Source organism: Pelodiscus sinensis, unplaced genomic scaffold (genome assembly GCF_049634645.1).
Source record: "Pelodiscus sinensis isolate JC-2024 unplaced genomic scaffold, ASM4963464v1 ctg34, whole genome shotgun sequence".
Taxonomy (NCBI): Eukaryota; Metazoa; Chordata; order Testudines; family Trionychidae; genus Pelodiscus; species Pelodiscus sinensis.
Window position 1 is genome coordinate 2557918 of NW_027465849.1, and position 18147 is coordinate 2576064.

The window sequence follows — 18147 nt, forward strand, 5'->3', positions numbered from 1 at the left end:
AGGGGCACAGCATGGTTCCATAAAGGTAGGAAGCGGGCTGGTTAAATCTAGTCTCAGATGAAGTGCTGTACACAGCGCCTTGGACCTACCAACAGGCAGGTTATAAAGGATGACTTCAGTTCTGTCACTTGGGAGCCTCCTTTTCTGTCAGGGGAATGTAAGAACACTGCAGAGAAGGGCTTCCCAGAGCCTGGTATCATCTGCAACCTTTTCCATACAGTGAACTATTGCTGACTTAGAGCAATTAAATTGCTATTGGCTATTTGGGCTCTTGAATACATTTAATAACGAACCAGGGTGCTATCAAGCCACTGACTTTACAGTTTATTCACAGCGCAGAACAGCAAATCAAAACAGAGACTTGGTTCCTTAGCTCCTGCCCACTGAGCCCCTGACTATGATGACATAAGTTAAAGCAACTCCAGGAGACCCCAGCCAAGGTCGGGCCCCTTTGTGTTGGGTGTGATGCAGAAACATCTGGTCTGGATGGGAAACCTACCAGCAGAACTCTACTGGTCTAGCTGGATCCACTACAGCTGTCCCAGGCTAACTCCCCATGGGGCCATGCTTACTTCATGGTAAAAATGGAGGCTCTCTCATACTGGAATGACGATGTGGCCACAGGGAGTCACTCGGAGACAACTGCAGGGATTATTTACACCAGTGCCATTCTACTAGTAGATCTCCTTGTGCAGACAATTTCTTCGCTGCTGTTTGTTGGCAGGAGAGTTCCATCCCCTACAAATGGCAGCAGCTTCATCGGCAGGGGAGTGCTGTTCACAGGGGTGTTTTTTGTCGGTAAAACTTTTGTCATTTTTGCACGATAAAAGTTTTGCGGGTGAAGTGCCCACACAGACAAACCTCACTGAGAGACAGCCCCTGCCTGAAAGTGTTCACAGTTTTGGGCAGGATTTTCAACAGCCATGAAGACGGAAGGAAGAGCAGTGAGCAAAGTGGGGGAGACAGGAGAGGAGGCAGTTAGCTGGAGGGGTTTCGGGGAAGAAGGAGAGAAAGGGCGGAGCCTGGGGAAGGAGTGGGACAAGTAGAAAGTTGCCAACCCCAGTCAGTGATGACAGCATCCCCTACTGGGAAGGGAGGGGGAAGGGAGGGAGGCTGATGGAATTACCTGGACAAAGACAGTTGCCACAGGGGGCTATTGTTCAGCACTGACCAATGGCATCTCCCCAACACCCTGCTCAGAGCTGGGCTCTGGTATCTCCCCTGCCCGTACCCGTTCCCCCAGTTTACAGTTGGTCAGTGGGGATTCCCCCTTTGCTCCCTTGCCGGAAACACTGACAGTCCCCCCACACGTCTTTTCTAGCCCCGCAGGTTGGGGCAGGCCCCGTTTCTCCAGCACGAAGGTGAAGATGGGCGCAGACACCAGGAGCAGCAGGACCAGGCTGCAGCGGGCAGCCCAGACAGTGAGAGACACGGCTGGTCCTGCAGAACATAAAGGGATATGATGATGGCTGTGTGCAAAGCAGCATGTGGTACAGCACTAGGCACAGAGCAGCTGCTGAGTAACAGGGACCCTCTGGGAGCTCCCAGAAGCCTGGCTCTATGGGGGAAAGTTCCCCTGATGGGAGGCCTAAGTGATGGATGCCATTGGGGAGGCTCCTGCCTTTGCCCAGAAGAGTCACTCTTGCCCCAATTTGCTGAGGCTGCTCCTGAGACTGTGCAAAGGCCTCACATTAGCCGGTGACAGAGCAGCCCAGTCCCTATTGCCCTCCCCAGTGTGACTGAGAGCTCACCGCGGGGGCAACCTGCACTGGGCAGAGGGCAGTGTGAGGCCGTCTCACCAGCTGTGTGCTCGGGAGAGGGTGGATGTGAGATGTAAGCAATGCCAGGGGCCATGCTGCCCTCTGCCCGGGGGAACAGCACTGGCAGAGCCCAGCCCAGCTGGCGTCACTGTACTGCAGGCTAAGGAGGTGCCTTGGGGTGAGTTTGGCCCAGACTTTGTGCCCTGGGGCTAGGGCTGGGGGCACAGAGCCGGGCTCTGCTAACCAGGGTGCAACTGAGCAATAACCCGTTACCTGGGCGGGTCGGCTCCTCTGCTCCTTCACTGCTGCTCCCACCACCTGTGTGACAAGGGCAAAGAGATTCAAATTGTGTGGAAGAGACGCCTGCAGCCCCCGCAGGGACGCGCCCCCCAGTTCGCTCGGGTTGCACCGGGATTCTGTGTAATGGCCTCAGAGGAGCCAGCGACAGACCCGGCAACTAGACCCGATTGTCCCTCCCCAGAGTGGCTGCAGCTCACTGAAGGGTGATCCCTACCCGGGCACAGGGCAGCACGTGGCCTTGGCACCGGCTGTGTGCTCAGGAGAGGGTGGATGTGGGACATTAGTGATGCCAGGGGCCGTGATGCCGTCTGCTATGGGGGAACAGAAACAGCACAGCACAGCCCAGATGGGGTCACTGAGCAGCAGGCTGAGGAGGTACCTGCCCGGGGTGAGTTTGGCCCAGACTTTGTGCCCTGGGGTTGGGGCTGGGGGCACAGAGCCGGGTTCTGCTAAGCAGGGTGTGACAGCAGTGGCCTGTTACCTGGGTGGGTCGGCTTCTCTGCTCCTCCACTGTTGCTCCCACCGCTGCCTGTGTGACAAGGGCAAAGAGATTCGCACCGTGTGGGAGAGACGTCTGCAGCCCCCGCAGGGACGCGCCTCCCAGCGACAGACAGAGTGGTGCTGCCGGCCCTAGGCTAGATCCACAGGTATAAATCAGCATCACTATTGGCGTCAGTGGGCCACATCCTCAGCGGGTGTAAATTGGCCTCCCTCCATTGGAGTCCACAGGGCTCTGCCAGTTCACACCAGTGGAGCAGCTGATCTCTGAACTCTCTCGCTCTGAGTCTCACACTCAGTTTCCCCACGGCCGACCCAGGCAGGACATCACTGTCCATTGAGCAACCCGGCATCTCACTCATCCTGCCACCTGGCACTGGGGTCAAGGCTTCAACTAGGTGTAAATGCCCCAGGCAGCCCTGAGCCAGGATTTCCCTGCCCCCCACACTCAGCTGCGCTTGTCTGTGGACCCCCCTCAGGGAGCTGAATGTGGGGAGACAGACTGGGGCTCAGGCTAAGGGATGGGTCTGTGTGCACGAGCAACATTCCCCAGCTGCCCTAGGCCTGGGGCAGCACCAAGCCTAGGCCCTGCTCACGCCCAGCGCTGAGGGCTCAGGGGAGTTACGTGCTACCTGGCCCTGGGGCTGCCCCTCTGCACAGGATGCGTTCCCCGCAGAGAGATGGGGCTGCCCTGGTGTCAGTGCTGCAGGCAGAGGAGTTACCCCAGGGGCACATTTGGCCTAGAGTCACTATGCAGCGAGGGGAGAGCTGGAGGAAGAGCAGAGCCAGGCTCGGATCCCAGGGTCTGTCCCAGGAGCCGTCAGAGTTGGGGGGTCTGACTCCTCGGCTCTGCTGCTCGCCTGCCTGTGCCAGGGGGGCAAGGGGAATCTGGGCCCATCGGTGCCACCAGGTGATACTCAGTGTGTGAGAGACGTGGCTGCAATGGCTGAGCCCAGCCCTGCACCAGTCCCATGGGTCAGGGCTGTGCCCTGGGTGGAACCTCCCCAAAGGGGTTCACTCTGGTTTCCTCAGACCTGCCAATTACATGCTTCCCTGGACTCCCCCACATGCTGTTCTGGAGCCTGGGGGTAGCGCTCAGCTATGATCCTGGAGACCCTACACTCTATACCCAGCTCTTCACTGAGCATCAGTGCACTGCAGTCACTAGCACACAAGATCTCATGGGCCAACGGTATAGCTAGGTGACAGTTGTCATTCTTCCCTTGGTATGGGTGTCCTTTTGAAGCCTCAGGAGGGCACAGAATGTGTCCCCTCAGGGCATGAGTCACCTGTTGGACTAGCTGGCATGTCCCACCCAAAGACAGAAGTCAAACTACTCCTAGGCCCCTTGTACAGATAGTGGAAAGTTGCACCAGGTCTCCTGGGGCACAGCCGGGAACAGAGCTGAGGGCTCTAGTACAGCAGGCTGCTCTCGCTCATGCACTTTGCCTCACTGCCTTTCCGAGGGGAGGTGCCGCATTTATGGGCTTGGCTCTGCTGTCTCTAACACTAACCAAAATCTGCTCCCTGAGCCAGGAATTGAAGCCAGGAGTCCTCAAAGTCAGCACCCCTCTGTTATTTCACTATCAGTGGTGTGTGTGAGCCACTGACAAAGCAGGTGTCATGTTTCCAAATAGGGTCTGGTCTACATGGAATACAAGAGCCAGCTTCTTCTGCCTGACACCCTGTCATCCTAAACTCAAAACTCCGGTCATCTGAAGAAGTGGGCTGTGCCCATGAAAGCTCATGATACCATCTGCGTGTTTTGTTAGTCTATAAAGTGCTACCAGACCAATTGTTGTTTTTTACCCTGTCTCTCAGCCATCTGCATCTGGATTCTCTCTCTGCTATAGGATGGACAATTGTACATATTCCACTCCCCTTACCGGTGACTCTGAGGTGCTGGGCAGGGCTGAGCTGGGATCCATTCACCCGGTTGTCGCTGTCCTTGATCTCGTACCCACAGGAGTAATTCCCGGAGCTGCCCCTGGATACCACACGGTTATAGTCGTAGGTGATCTTCTCCTCCAAGCCCTTCTGAGATGAAACCTCCTCCCCATCGCGACAGAAGACGATGCGGGTGGCGAGGAGCTGGGAGAACACGGAGCATTGGAGCAGCACGGAGTCCCCTGGCTGGGCCGATGTTTGGTTAAGGTAGATGGTAGGCGAAGGAAGAGTTCCTGGGAAGGGGAATAAACCAAAGCCATTCATGGGGCCATCGGCAATGCCTATTTCAGGGGGAGCCCAGCTGTTTGCCAAAGAAAGCTGGTTGCTCTGGAAGCAGCTTGCAGCTTCTAGGTGGTTCCTAGGCCATGGAGGAGTTCTGGGCAGTGTGCTCTCTACCCTGGGCACTTGAGCGACTGCTCAGGAGAGAGTCAAATGCCGCCCAGCTGATGAGCAGAGTGCCCCCAGCTAGGTTTTTGGTTTCCACTGGAGGTGCACATTCACACATGCCGTGGTGCACATGACATTTATTCCACACATGGATGGACAAGATTAGTGGGAATGTTGTTTATGGGCTAGACCCCAGGGAGCCTGGGAAGTTCCATGTGAGGACTGTGACAGTCTGGAGAATTTAGCCTCTTTTCCCACAATCCTCCTGGGTGCCTGCAATTGTAACCCACACGCCTAGCGTGGTTCACTGTCCCATGGAGAGGCACTTATATCACATACAGTGAGACATGAGGACCAGGGAGCTCTACAGCCTAAATACAGAGGCAGCTGGCTTTATAGCTCAAGCTGAAAGGATCCTCCACTAAGGTCTAGGGAGCTGAGGTTCAAATCTGCCTGCTGTCTCATATCACTGTGCAATGATCCACCATCCCCTGGAGCAGTGCTAGGGAACTCAGGGATAGACAAGTGCTAATATTGCAAGAGGGGGGATACCAGGGCATGTGCTGAGCCGGGGTGAACAAGTGTGGGATGTACAGCCCTGTGTGGGTGATGGCTGGGAAACAGGCACATAGCATGGACATCCCTCTGTGAGGCAAGGCAGGAGGAGCTCTCACTCCCCCAGGGCTGTGGGGTCTGGAGCAGGCTGTTATTTCAGCACAACTGGGTAATGGGGGGTACTGTCAGCTCTTTGGGGGCCTGGACCAGAACCTCCTGTAGTGGGTGTAGCACCTGGTGCAATGGTCCCTGATCCTGAGAGCGGTGTCTGGGAGCCATAATAATTAATAGCAGTAATCTGCAACAGAACCTCTTTCTATCAGTGGAGACCCCCCCTCTGGTGTAAGTGTGTCTGAGGACAGACAGACAGGGGGACTCACCAGGAGCTGAGCAGATCTCCTGGCTGCTGGGACTCAGCACTAGGAACAGAAAATGCCATGTGGTTAGTGCTGGAGATTAAATCCCCCCCATTTCTCTGAGGTCCCTCTTCAGGGACAAAACCTGTCTGTAACTGAGAAATAAATCCCTGATCTGTGTGTGGCTGAAGAAGCGAACCAGGCAGGATGTTAGATCTGGGACAGGGCAGATCCCTTGTGCGCACAGACCTCGGCTGAGCTGGGATCGCCTTTCCCTTCAGCTCTCTAGGGGGCCAGATCCTCTGGTGCAAATCGGCATTGACTCCAGTGAAGCAACACCAGTTCATATGAGTTGGGGATGTGGCCCAGAAGCTCTCACACTCAGTTCTGCTGGTTCCCATTTCTCGCACTGAAGAGAAGTTGCTGACAGTCTGGACCAGCTACTGCTCTCGGTTCTGTTTCCTCCCACCCTGCTCTGAATTAGCCCCGGATTCCCATGTACTCACTGTGCAGCAAGAGGCACAGAGACAGCAGCATCGGGTCAGCGGAGAGAACCAATCGGGATGGAAACAGCTCAGCAGCGTCTCTTCCAATGGGTGTCAGCAGCAGGGCACAATTAAAAGTTTCACCCAGATCCCACCTTCCCCCTCTGTCCCGTCTGACTTCAGGAGAAGAGAACTTCCAGTGTCGGTCTCTGCTCCAGTCTGCCCATGTCTCCCCCACTCCTTCAGGTTGGATATTCAACCAGCTTTTCTCTCAGCTCCCAGGCCTCCTTGGGTCAGTAGGGCTCAGGCAGCAGAGACACCTGCTCTGTCCCCTTCTCAGGTCTGATATTCATCACCGCTCCGCTCCGCTTCCTGTCCTACGTCACCCCCCTTCCCCGCACTGGCCACAGCGTCTCTATTTAGGGCTGCCGGATTGAGAACTGAAGAGGCCTGGTTTGCATGCTTACAGCTAAACATATCACTGAAGAAATGGCTCCCATCCCATCTCCGTGTCTGAGACAGCTCCTGGCTTACGGCACAGCTGGGCCAGGGTGAAGGGTGACTGGGGTGGGGCTCAGATGTTGGAGGAGCCTGAACCTTTTGCCTCCACCCTGGTCTCCAGTCCCTGGTGAGAAGGACCCAGCTCACCCAGAGGAAAATTCACTGTCTGGGCTTAAGGGCACATAAATGGGACCTGGGTCTCATGTGGGACCCTCTGCACAGGGGTGAATGAAACTCCCAGTTACCACAGGGCTGCACGGGCTTCCCCGCTTGCTTAGTCTTCTCCATCCCATCCTCGAATGCCAGCTCCAGCCACTTCTGCCTTGACTGCCCCGCTCCCCATTCCTGGCTCCTTTGGAGTCTGTTGTTGATGTAGAGAGATGGGCACCAAGGCATGGCCAGACGGGGAAGGACACAAGGCAGCTGAGAAAGAGCATCTAGAAGTGACCACTGAGCAGGTGGGAGCTGGAATCGGTGTTGCTAAGTCAGTGGGGGAACCAGAGCAAAAGGCCAAAGAAAGGTATCTTGGGAATAGACGTTAGCACCTCTGCAGGAAGCCAGACAGCTGAGGGCCTCAAGACAAATGTGTCAGAAGCACAGGGCAGAGCAGTTTTACAGAGCAACTGACGCAGAAGTGGATTGTCCTGGGATGGAGGCTGGGCACATTTCACCCCCGGTGGAGGCAGCTGGACGGGGGGTGCTCGGGAGTGTTCAGATGCTGGAGGGATGCCCAGTGCAGTTCAAGGGAGGGAAAGCAGATCAGTTTCACACTGCTGGTTAAAAGCAGAGCCTAGATGCTGACAGGGTGGAAAAGGGGAAATATGCCCTGTCGTTTTAAAAAAAAATCATCATTCATTTGTGGGGAATATTTTATTTACATTCCCCTCCCCCACATTTCCCTCTCATTCCTGGTGCCAGCATGGTCAAAACGGAGGAAGAGGAAACCCATAGGAATGTATGAACATAAGTCTTTCAGTGCTGATGAGCGATTATGGGGCTCCATTTAAACTGCCTGAAAGGGGCTGATTTCCAGCAGGGGGGGCTCAGCTCAGTCTGTCTGTCACCCCTTAATATGGCTCATGTTGGGCTCTATAAATCCGTGGCCATTGTGGAAGGTTTGGCAAGAATTGTTGTGCCAATGATGTACATGTTGAATCAGTGTGAGACCAGCTGTAGAGACCAGTCTGCCCTTGGCCCTCGGGTGAGACGCAACCCAGGGTGCTCAGAGCCAGCTGTGAAGGGATGTTGTGAGAAAGCTTCTCTTGCACAGCCAGCCTGCATGGATGCTGAGTGGCCAGGACAGTTCTCAGCTTCCCCGGCCTTCCTGGTAGGGTGAACATGGATCATTTCCTGCTGTGGCAATAGAGGCAGCTGCCCCCAGGAACCACACAGCCCCTGCCGGTATAGTGCTTCATGGGAAGTTGTCTGGTATCACGAGGGGATGAATTTATCCTGCTCCAGTTACACCAGTGTCAGTCCCTGTGCTCACCTGGCTCTGGTGTAAGTGCCTTTTTCTGCTTTCTCTTATAGTGTTTTAGAAGCAACACAAACTGTGCGGCATAAACATTTCAAAGTGAATTAAATTAACCATGAGAAAAATTACCAAGGGCTGTGGTGGACTCTCTGTTAGTCAATTTTAAAATCAAGGGTGGATGTTTTTGTCACAGTGATGCTTTTCTGAGGCAGTTCGGAAGAGTTCTGGGGCAGTTCTCTGGCCTGTGTTATACCGTGGGGGAGGAGTCAGATTAAATGATCCCAGTGAGGCCTTCTGGCCTTTGAGTCTATGAATGAAGCTACCAAAGCCCCTGACTTGAACATTGGAGCATTCGTGTGTAGAGCCATTGAATTATCCTGGTAAATTTCCCCGTGCATAGTGAGACTCTGGGATTCACAGCTCTTCCTAACAATGCTCTGCCAGTCCTGGTACGTCCCCTGTCACTGGGGTATTTGAGCCCCTCAGTGCCATCAGTGGGCTTTCTCCTCACACACTCCAGAGAGGCAGGGCAGCTCCTGCTTATTTCTCAGATGAAGCACAGAGAGACTCAGGGTATGTCTACACTACAGCGCTAATTCGAACTAAGCTAATTCGAACTAACGCATCCAGACTAAAAAATTAGTTCGAATTAGCGTTTTGCTAATTCAAACTAGCATGTCCACATTAAGTGGACCCTGAACCGGGGTTAAGGATGGCCGGAAGCAGTGCCGGCAGGGCATCAGATTAGGACTTAGAGCGTGGAGCTGCTGTCTCAGGCTAGCCGAGGGCTGCGCTTAAAGGGACCCGACCCCCACCCTGGACAGACAGTTCTCAGGGGTTCCCCACTTGCAAAGCAGTCCTGGCTTGGAGTGCCCTGAGTGCCCACACTCGGCACATCACAGCACTCGGCCATCAGCCCGGCTGCACTTGCTGCAGGCTGCCATCCGGGGGGGACGTCAATTGGGGGGCTGCAGGAGAGCTTCCACCCCGAGGAGCCTGCAGAGCCACCCCAGTCCTCCCCATTGGGGGCTCGTACCCCATTCCTCCCTCACCTCCTTCCACTTACCCCTCCCTAGCCCCCCTTCCTGATGTACAAAATAAAGGACACGTGTGTTCGAAAATAGAAACTCTCTTTATTGAACAGAACTCGGGCAGACTGGGAAAAGGAGGTGGGAGAGGTGAAGAGAGAGGATGGGAGAGGGGAGGGCAACTACAATGATCAGGGGTTTGGAACAGGTTCCATATGAAGAGAGGCTAAAGAGACTGGGACTTTTCAGCTTAGAAAAGAGGAGACTGAGGGGGGATAGGATAGAGGTCTATAAAAGCATGAGTGGGGTGGAGAGGGTGGATAAAGAAAAGTTCTTCATTAGTTCCCATAATAGAAGGACTAGAGGACACCAAATGAAAGGAATGGGTAGCAGGCTTCAAACTAACAACAGAAAGTTCTTCTTCACAAAGCAAATAGTCAACCTGTGGAACTCCTTGCTGCAGGAGGCTGTGAAGACTAGAACTAGAACAGAGTTTAAAGAGAAGTGAGATAAAGTCATGGAGGTTGGGTCCATGGAGTGGTATTAGCAAGGGGGTAGAAATGGTGTCCCTGGCCTCTGTTTGTGGAAGGCTGGAGATGGATGGCACGAGACAAATGGCTTGATCACTGTCTTCGGTCCATCCCCTCCAGGGTACCTAGCGTTGGCCGCTGTCGGCAGACAGGCTACTGGGCTGGATGGACCTTTGTTCTGACCCAGTACGGCCATTCTTATGTTTTTATGTTCTAAGTTCAGGGCTCAGGGTCAGGGTCTCACTGGACCACCTTGATTTTCATGCAAACCTGCTCCTGGGTGGCCAGGCTGGCAGCTATCCTGCCCTACACGGCCACTTTTCTGTGCCTAGTGTGGATGTCGTGGATGTTGGAGGCTTGCCCCTCGCCGGCCGCTGCCCCCGCCCCTGGCAGAACCCTCGGAGCAGGGAGCTGACGGCCGCTTGAAGAGACCATACCAATGCACCCCCCCTTCCCAGCGCACAGCCCCCCCGGTTCCTCCGTGCACTGCCCTTCCCAGCGCACAGCCCACTAGCTCCCCCATGCACCCCGCCTTCCCAGCACACAGCCCCCGGCTCCGCCATGCACCCCGCCTTCCCAGCGCACAGCCCCCCGGCTCCTCCATGCACCCCCCCTTCCCAGCGCACAGCCCCCCGGCTCCTCCATGCACCCCGCCTTCCCAGCGCACAGCCCCCCGGCTCCTCCATGCACCCCCCTTCCCAGCGCACAGTCCCCTGGCTCCCCCATGCACCCTGCCTTCCCAGCGCACAGTCCCCCGGCTCCCCCGTGCACCCCGCCTTCCCAGCGCACAGTCCCCCGGCTCCCCCGTGCACCCCGCCTTCCCAGCGCACAGTCCCCCGGCTCCCCCGTGCACCCCGCCTTCCCAGCGCACAGTCCTCTGGCTCCCCCGTGCACCCCACTTCCCAGTGCGCAGCCCCCCAGATCCCCCATGCATCCACTTCCCAGTGCACAGCCCCCCGCCTCTCCCGTGCACTACACTTTCCAACGCACAGCCCCCCGGCTCCCCACTACACCCCCCCTTCACAGCGCACAGCCCGCCGGCTCCCCCGTTCACCTCCTTTCCCAGCGAACAGCCCGCCGGCTCCCCACTACACCCCCCTTCCCAGCGCACAGACCCCCGGCTCCCCACTACACCCCCCCCTTCACAGCGCACAGCCCGCCGGCTCCCCCGTTCACCTCCCTTCCCAGTGAACAGCCCGCCGGCTCCCCCGTTCACCCCCCTTCCCAGCGCACAGCCCCCCAACTCCCCTGCCCTGTACCCCAGGCCACAATGCCCCAGCCCCCCCTGCCCTATTCCCCAGACCACCAGCCCCCGTTCCCCCAGCCCCTCTGCCCTGTCCCTCAGCTCCCGTTCCCCCAGCCCCTCCTGCCCTGTCCCCCAGCCCCTCCTGCCCTGTCCCCCAGCGTCCCTGTCCCCCTGCCCTCGTTCCCCCAGCCTCCCCGGCCCTGTCCCCCAGTCCCACTGTTTCCCCAGCCCCCCTGCCCTGTCCGCCAGTTCCCCCAGACTCTCCTGCCCTGTCCCCCAGCCCCCGTTCCCCTGGCCCCTCCTGCCCTGTCCCCCAGCCCTCCTGTTCCCCCAGCCTCCCCTGCCCTGTCCCCCAGTTCCTCCAGCCCCCACTGCCCTGCCCCCCAGCCGCCGTTGCCCCAGACCCTCCTGCCCTATCCCCCAGTCCCACTGTTCCCCCAGCCCCCCGACCTGTCCCCCAACCCCCGTTTCCCCAGCGCCTCCTGCCCTATCCCCCACCCGCCTGCCCCCAGCCCCCCGCCCTTTCCCCCTGCTGCCATACACCCAGCCCTCCCTGCCCTCTTCCCCAACCCCCCTGTTCCCTCAGCCCCTCCTGCCCTATTTTCCCAGCCCCCGTTCTCCCAGCCCCCCAGCCCCTCTGTTCCGCCAGCCCCTCCTGCCCTGTCCCCAGCCCCTCTGTTGCCCCAGCCCCCCTGCCCTGTTCCCCAGCCTCCGTGTCCCCCAGCCCCCCCTGCCCTGTCCCCGAGCCTCCCTGTCCCCAGCCCCTCTGTTCCCCTAGCCCACCCTGCCCTGTCCCCCAGTTCCCCCAGCCCTCCTGTTCCCCCAGCCCCTCCTGCCCTGTCCCCCAGCCTCCCTGTCCCCCAGGCTCCGCTGCCCTCTCCCCCTGCCCCCTGTTCCCCCAGTCCCTCCTGCCCTGCCCCCCTGTTTCCCCAGCCCCTCCTGCCCTGTCCCGCCGCCCCCCGTTTCCTGCAGCCCCCGTGGCACCGCCCTGCGCAGCCCAGCAGCAGCCGGGGGCGGGGCGCTAGCGAGAATGAGGCTCGGGGGCGGGGCTGCAGAGCGGGGGCGGGGCCTCTGCAGATGCTCAAGGCGCTGTCAGTTCCCTCCAGCAAGCCAGGGCAGCGAGATGCTCTCCCCAGTGGGTCTGGCCCAGGGAAGCCCCAGAGCCGCGGCACCTGGGAGACTCCCAGAGCGGGTCTGGGCCGGACCTGCCGGACGGGGGTTGTTGTCTCTGCTCCCAAGGCAGCGCCAGCTGTTGCTGTCCCCATGCCAGCTGCCAAGTGACTCTTCCCTTCCCCCAGCAGGAACAGCCCCCGAGCGCCCGGATTTCACCCACGGGAACATCGCCCGCCTAGAACTGGCCGTCGTGGTCCTGCTCATCCTGGGGCTGATCCTGGCTGAAGACTATTACAGCCACCCAAGGGGGGGTGCCGTAGGTGAGGTGCCCCCCCCCACTTCTGTGCCTCTTGCTGCCCCCCAGGGTAACATGGATCCCACTAACCCCCCATCCCTCTGTGCCCCAGGAGCCTGGATCCAGCCGTGCAGAGAAGAGAATCTCTCCAGTGGACAAGACACTGCTGGAAAAAAGCCCCTCTGCCCCCAAAGCCCCCTGTCCTGGAGAGCCCCACCCCCGCCACTGCCGACCTCACAGACACACCCCAGGATTGAAGCTCTGCTCCCTGCTGGGTGCATTGGGTTCCCCTGCGATCCGTCCCTGGAAGTTGCTGGCATCTTACTCCCTGGCCCAGTTGGGCCGGTCTCTGCCCCGGATGGACTGAGGGGTTTGGCTCCAAGTAACCTGCCCATCCACAGGAGCTTCCTTTGGCTGCAGTGCCCAGCCAATCAGAACAGAGGGAGTGGGGCTGGGGGGGGGGCAAAGCAGGTCACCCTACCTCACATTTTCCCAAACGGTGGCTGGGTAGTTAAATCCCCCAGTACCATCAGGGACCATCGCCCAGCCCCCACCTGGGTCCTCATCCCACAGGATCCCAGCCCCCTTGCACCCTGGGAACTGTACGACTGTGCCCATGTCTGTTGGCTGTAGCCATATTGCAAGGCCTAAAGCCTACGGCCTTCGTCTGCAGCCTGATTGAAAGAGCAACACCTCCCGCCCCCCCCCCCGCCTTCCTCCCATATCCCCGGGCTCCACTTGTCTTTATGGTTTGGGTCTGTCTCTTTGATTAGTTCTGACTGTTCTGCAATCGCTGTCGCTAGGTGTGAATTAAGGAGGGGGGGCAGAGTTCGTTAGAGAATCTTGTCAGAATTGGTTGGTAAATTCGTGGTATAAGGGTTGGTGAAGGTGGAGCCGAGAGGGGCTCACGTTTCACTCTGTAAACTGTGCTCCAAGGGGAAGTTCTTTGGAAGCCAACCCCAGGACACAGCCCCAAGATCAGAGCTGCCAGAGCTCCACACTCTGCCAGTCACTCTGCAGAAACGAGTCCCCCAGGTGGACCTGGTCCTGACCGGGAGGAGGCGGGCGTGGCAACCCTCCGGCCAGGGCCTGCGTCGCCCTAAGTCATTTGGGGGTCAAACTGGCTGGTTGAAGGAGCGGCTGAGGACAATGTACCGCACCGCAGTCTGGTTCCACCTGCCTGACCTTCTCGCCCCGACTGCCCCCTCTCTGCTGGGCACGATGCCGTATCACCTCAGAGCGTGGGAGTGGATACCCCAGTGGGGAGGGGATATTCCATCCCGTTCGATGCCCTCGACCGTTCCACCCTCCCAGGAGTGACTCCTTCTGCAGGAGGTGCACTCGCTCCTGTCTCTAGATACAGAGGAGAAACTCCCCAGGAGTAAGTGGGTGAGGGATTTATTCACCGTCTTTCCGAATTGCGAAAGCCAAAGGCGGCCTCAGGCCCTTCTTCGACCTGTGAGAACTCAACAAGTTCCAGATCTTACCATGTAGGAGGACTTCTTGAACAGACGGACAAACGCTCTCCAATCTATCGTAGATTCTCTTGTTTCTCTCTCTGTATGTATGTGTGTGTGTGTCTTTGTGTGTGTGTGTGGTAGGCCTCGTTAAACAGAAATATACAGCAATTATGTAGCCTAAGCTGGCCTCCACCTTTGTGCTAGTCCTGTTCCCTTGTGCTAAGTATCCCAGCGCATCTTACATTTGCTGAAACAGGCTCTGGCTTTGAAATAGAAAAACTGTCAGGACCAGGTCAGGTGAGTGTTTTATCACAGCAACAGCTAGGGGGTGGTTAATTCGGGAATGACAAAGGAAGAGGGCAGGACTGTTGTTCTGATTGTTCCAGTCTGATACAGACCTAGGAGGTATTGTCAGAGCCCTTGGTGCCATGGAGAGATAAGGGACACCCCATGGTAGCAGAGAAACAAGGTGGAAAGCCGAGAGATGAAATCTAGTCTCAGACGACCTTGTGCCTGACGACCACCATACAAAGATGGCGTTGGAGGTGTAACTTGAGGAGCCAGCTTTTGTGTCAGGGGAGTGTAACAAGGCTGCACGAGGGGCTTCCCAGGGACAGGTGTCGTGTGGAGCCTTTCCCCTGGGCTGTGCTACTGTTGGCTTAGAGCAATAAACCTGCCTGATACTAAATCTCAGAGGGGTGCTTGTGTTAGTCTGTAACTTTAAAAACAACAAGGGGTCCTCTGGCGCCGTAGAGACTGAATTCTAATTTATTCACAGTACAGAATAGTTAATGAGAAACAGAGACCCTGTTCCTAGCTCCTGTCCACCAGCCCCCCCTCCCCTGCAATTCACTGTGATTATATATTGGACAGCAGCCCAGATCCACCCCCCATGCTCTGGGTGTCTGCCTGGGAAACCAACCAGCAGAACTCTCCTGGTCTAGCAAACCTCCCCCAGGATAACTCTCTGTGGGGACACTCTCACTCCAGTGCATGACGGGCTCTGTGCACTTTTACCTCCTGGTGAAAATGGTGTGAATGAACCCTGACCCAGACTCTCCAGTTCTGGAATGAGGGCGTCCCCAGGGGGAGTTATCCCCCCATAACTGCAGTGAATATTTAGAGTGTCGTTCCGCTGATCAGTGTCCTTGTGCAGACAAACTGGCAGGGAGAGACAGTCCCCAGCCAGAAGAGTTCACACAGGGAGAACTTTCAAGAGCGCCTGAGGGACTTAGCGACGAGGAGTCCTGTGGCACCTTATAGACTAACTGAAGTGTAGGAACAAAAGCTTTTGTGGGCAAAGACCCACTTCATCAGATGCATGCATCTTGTCGCTTTTGCAGATTCAGACTAACACGGCTACCCCCTGATACTTGAGGGACTTAGGAGCACCAGGCAGTGGGCACAGAGCACAGTCCCACCCTTGGGCTCCTCAATCTCTCTGGGGCTTTGGCAACTCGCCTCTGAGACAAGGCAGAATGTTTGGTCCCATTTCACAGATGGGAGCTGAGGCCCAGGAAGAGGAAGTGATAGGCCCAAGGACTCTGCAGCAGAGCTGGGAATTGAACCCCAGTTTCTCAGAAGTGTGGCCTTCGGCAGGGCCTTAGCCAGGAGCCTCGTCCTGCTCTAAACATGCAGCCCGCGGCAGGAGGGATTGTTAGCGCAGCAGGAAGGCGCTGGGCTGGGCTGTCTGGCGGGGGCAGTTCGTGGCGGGGCTCAGCTCTGACAGAGCTCGGCGTGGCCCTGGCCTGGCTGGCAGTGAGCCGAGGGCTGCAGGCTGCAGGTTGGGGGGTGTCAATGCCGGGTGCCTGGTTTTCATCTGGAATGTCTGTTTGAAAAGGGGCCAGGTGAACTGGCCAGATCCAGAAGGTGCAGTTACCAGGGAAGAGGGAAGGAGCGAGGTGCCGGGTCATCGGTCCAAGCCAGTCCCTGCGTCGCTGGGGCTGCCTCCTATCTGCAGGCAGGCTCCGCATCCGGCTGCAGCAGCTCCTGTCCCAGCCCCAGAGCAGAGGGAGCCCGGCAGGGCAGGGGGCAGGAGATGATCCAGCAATGAGCAGGGTGGGGATGCAGGGAGGGATGGTGGGTGCAGGGAAGCAGGAGAAGAGAAGGGGGGCAGGGCCTGGCAATGGCAGAGGAGGGGCAGGGCTTTGGGGTCTGGTTTTCAGCCCACGGGACGTTGGCAGCGCTTGTCGGGCGGGGAGGGGGGAGTAAAGGAGGCCGGTGGAGTTACCTGGGCAAAGGCAGTTACCTCCGGGGGCTATTGTGCTGCACTGACCTATGGCATCTCCCCAACGCCTGGCTCAGAGCTGGGTACTGGTATCTCCCCTGCCCCCTCCTTCCTTCCCTCCTGCTCACAGCCGGTCAATGGGGATCCCCCACGGCCTCCTCCCCCCGGAAATGCCGACGCTCCCACCACGAGTCTCCTCCAGCGCCGCAGGCTGGGGCAGGGCCCGTTTCTCCAGCACGAAGGTGATGACGGGCCCGGACACCAGGAGCAGCAGGACCAGGGCGCAGCGAGCGGCCCAGACGGCCGGGGACATGGCTGGCTCTGCAATGCAGAAAGGGCCGCGGTGAGGTCTGCAGAGGGTGCAGGCAGGGGGTAGCTAGGGGCAGGGCTCCAGTCACTGGGGGACTCCAACCGCAGCAGCTGAACTTGTGCTTGGGAGTCACCTGAGGGGAGGGACATGAACAGGCACCGGGAGCAGACAAAAGGTCCCTCGCTGTCTGGGGGCTGTTGCTCTTTGACGTGTGTTGTTCAGGCTATTCCACCAGCCGCCCAGCCCCCCTTTGCCCGAGTGGTCTGCAGGGAGGAACCGAGAGGGGGCGGGTGGCCAGGGCCTATATTAAGCGCCTTGGATGCGTGACCGGAGGGGGAGCCCGGACCCGCCCTACACCTAGCGCTAGGGGCAATCTGGCTACTGGGTGCACACGGGCACCTGACAGGAATGGACATTGGGGGCAGACGTTTGACGTCCCAAACCGGGCTGTTTGCCCCGCTCCCTGCAAAGCGTCTGATCAGCAGCCCAGCCCCTCCCCAGCCCGTCTGCACCAGTGTGTGCTCAGCGCCCCGGCAAGGCACAGAGGGTGGCAAGCGTTGTGTGACAGCGCCGCCTAGTGACACCTGCCAGAGGACACTGAGGCTCCGTGCGGGCACAGGGCATTTGTGTCCTGCCAGAAATTTGGACCCTCCCGCCCCAGAGCCAGATGAAAATCAGCCCTTGAGATTTCACAGGGAACAGAAAATCAGCCGCAGTCCAGGGACTGACGAGCCGCGTCGAAAGGGTTTGATTTGGAAGAAAGAGCATCTCCGGGTGGCAGCCGCTTAGATCTCTGGCCCTGCTCAGGAAAGCTCCAGGCCTCCCCCCCCCCCCCCCCCAGCCTCTGGCCAGGCTCAGTGTTTGTCTGGGAAGGGGAGACCCTCAGTAGGGCCAAACTTGGGAGCAGGGGTCTGACCCCAGCGCCCGAGAGAGGGGAACAAACTGGGGGGGCTCCGGGGGAGCCACAGGGCTGACAAAACCTGAACTCTGCTGGGAGTTCTCGACCGGGCTCCGTGGCCCCCGGGATTTCCCTGTCAGCAGGGCCCCGGCACACCCAGCGCCACGGGGCTGCTCCCCAGCACGGGGCCCTCACACACACACGTGCCAGAGCAGGGCAGCTCCGCCCCCTTCCTCCTCGCCCCGCCCCTGGCCCCGCCTCCGTGGCCAGGACCCAGGGGAAGCCGGAGCCGGGCAGAGCAGGCAGCTGCTGCTGGGGCTGGTGTCAGGCAGCGGCTGGGCCCGCGGGGGTGTCGCTGCTCCGCTCCCACCGCCGGTAAGAGCCGCTCAGGCAGCGGGGCCCGGCGCTGGGGCCGGCAGAGCCCGGGGAGCAGAGACCACAGGGGAGCTCGCCTGATGCAGCGACCCCCTGCCTGCCCCCCGAGCGACCCCCAGCCTGCCCCCCGAGCGACCCCCAGCCTGCCCCCCGAGAGACCCCCAGCCTGCTCCCCCAGCGACTCCCTGCCCGCACCCTGAGCGACCCCCTGCCCACCCCGGAGAGACCCCCTGCCTGCCCCCGAGCGACCCCCAGCCTGCCCCCCGAGCGACCCCCTGCCTGCTCCCGAGCGACTCCCTGCCCGCCCCCTGAGCGACCCCCTGCCCGCCCCCGAGCAACACCCTGCCTGCCCCCAGCGACCCCTGCCTGCCCCCCAGCAATCCCCTCCCTGCTGCAGAGCCC

At 58.8% G+C, this 18147-nt stretch overlaps 1 protein-coding gene across 1 annotated transcript; it reads right to left on the reverse strand.

The window, feature by feature from the left end:
* Positions 1 to 316: 316 nt before the first annotated feature.
* LOC142823836 (uncharacterized) lies at positions 317 to 6590 on the reverse strand. Its single transcript, XM_075915436.1, has 6 exons — positions 6310 to 6590; positions 5828 to 5866; positions 4445 to 4738; positions 2542 to 2589; positions 2034 to 2078; positions 317 to 1440 (listed from the first exon to the last, which is right to left on the reverse strand). Exons 1-6 carry the CDS (start codon positions 6338 to 6340, stop codon positions 1154 to 1156), a joined length of 744 nt encoding a protein of 247 aa, XP_075771551.1. The 5' UTR covers positions 6341 to 6590; the 3' UTR covers positions 317 to 1153.
* Between the last annotated feature and the right edge of the window lie 11557 nt (positions 6591 to 18147).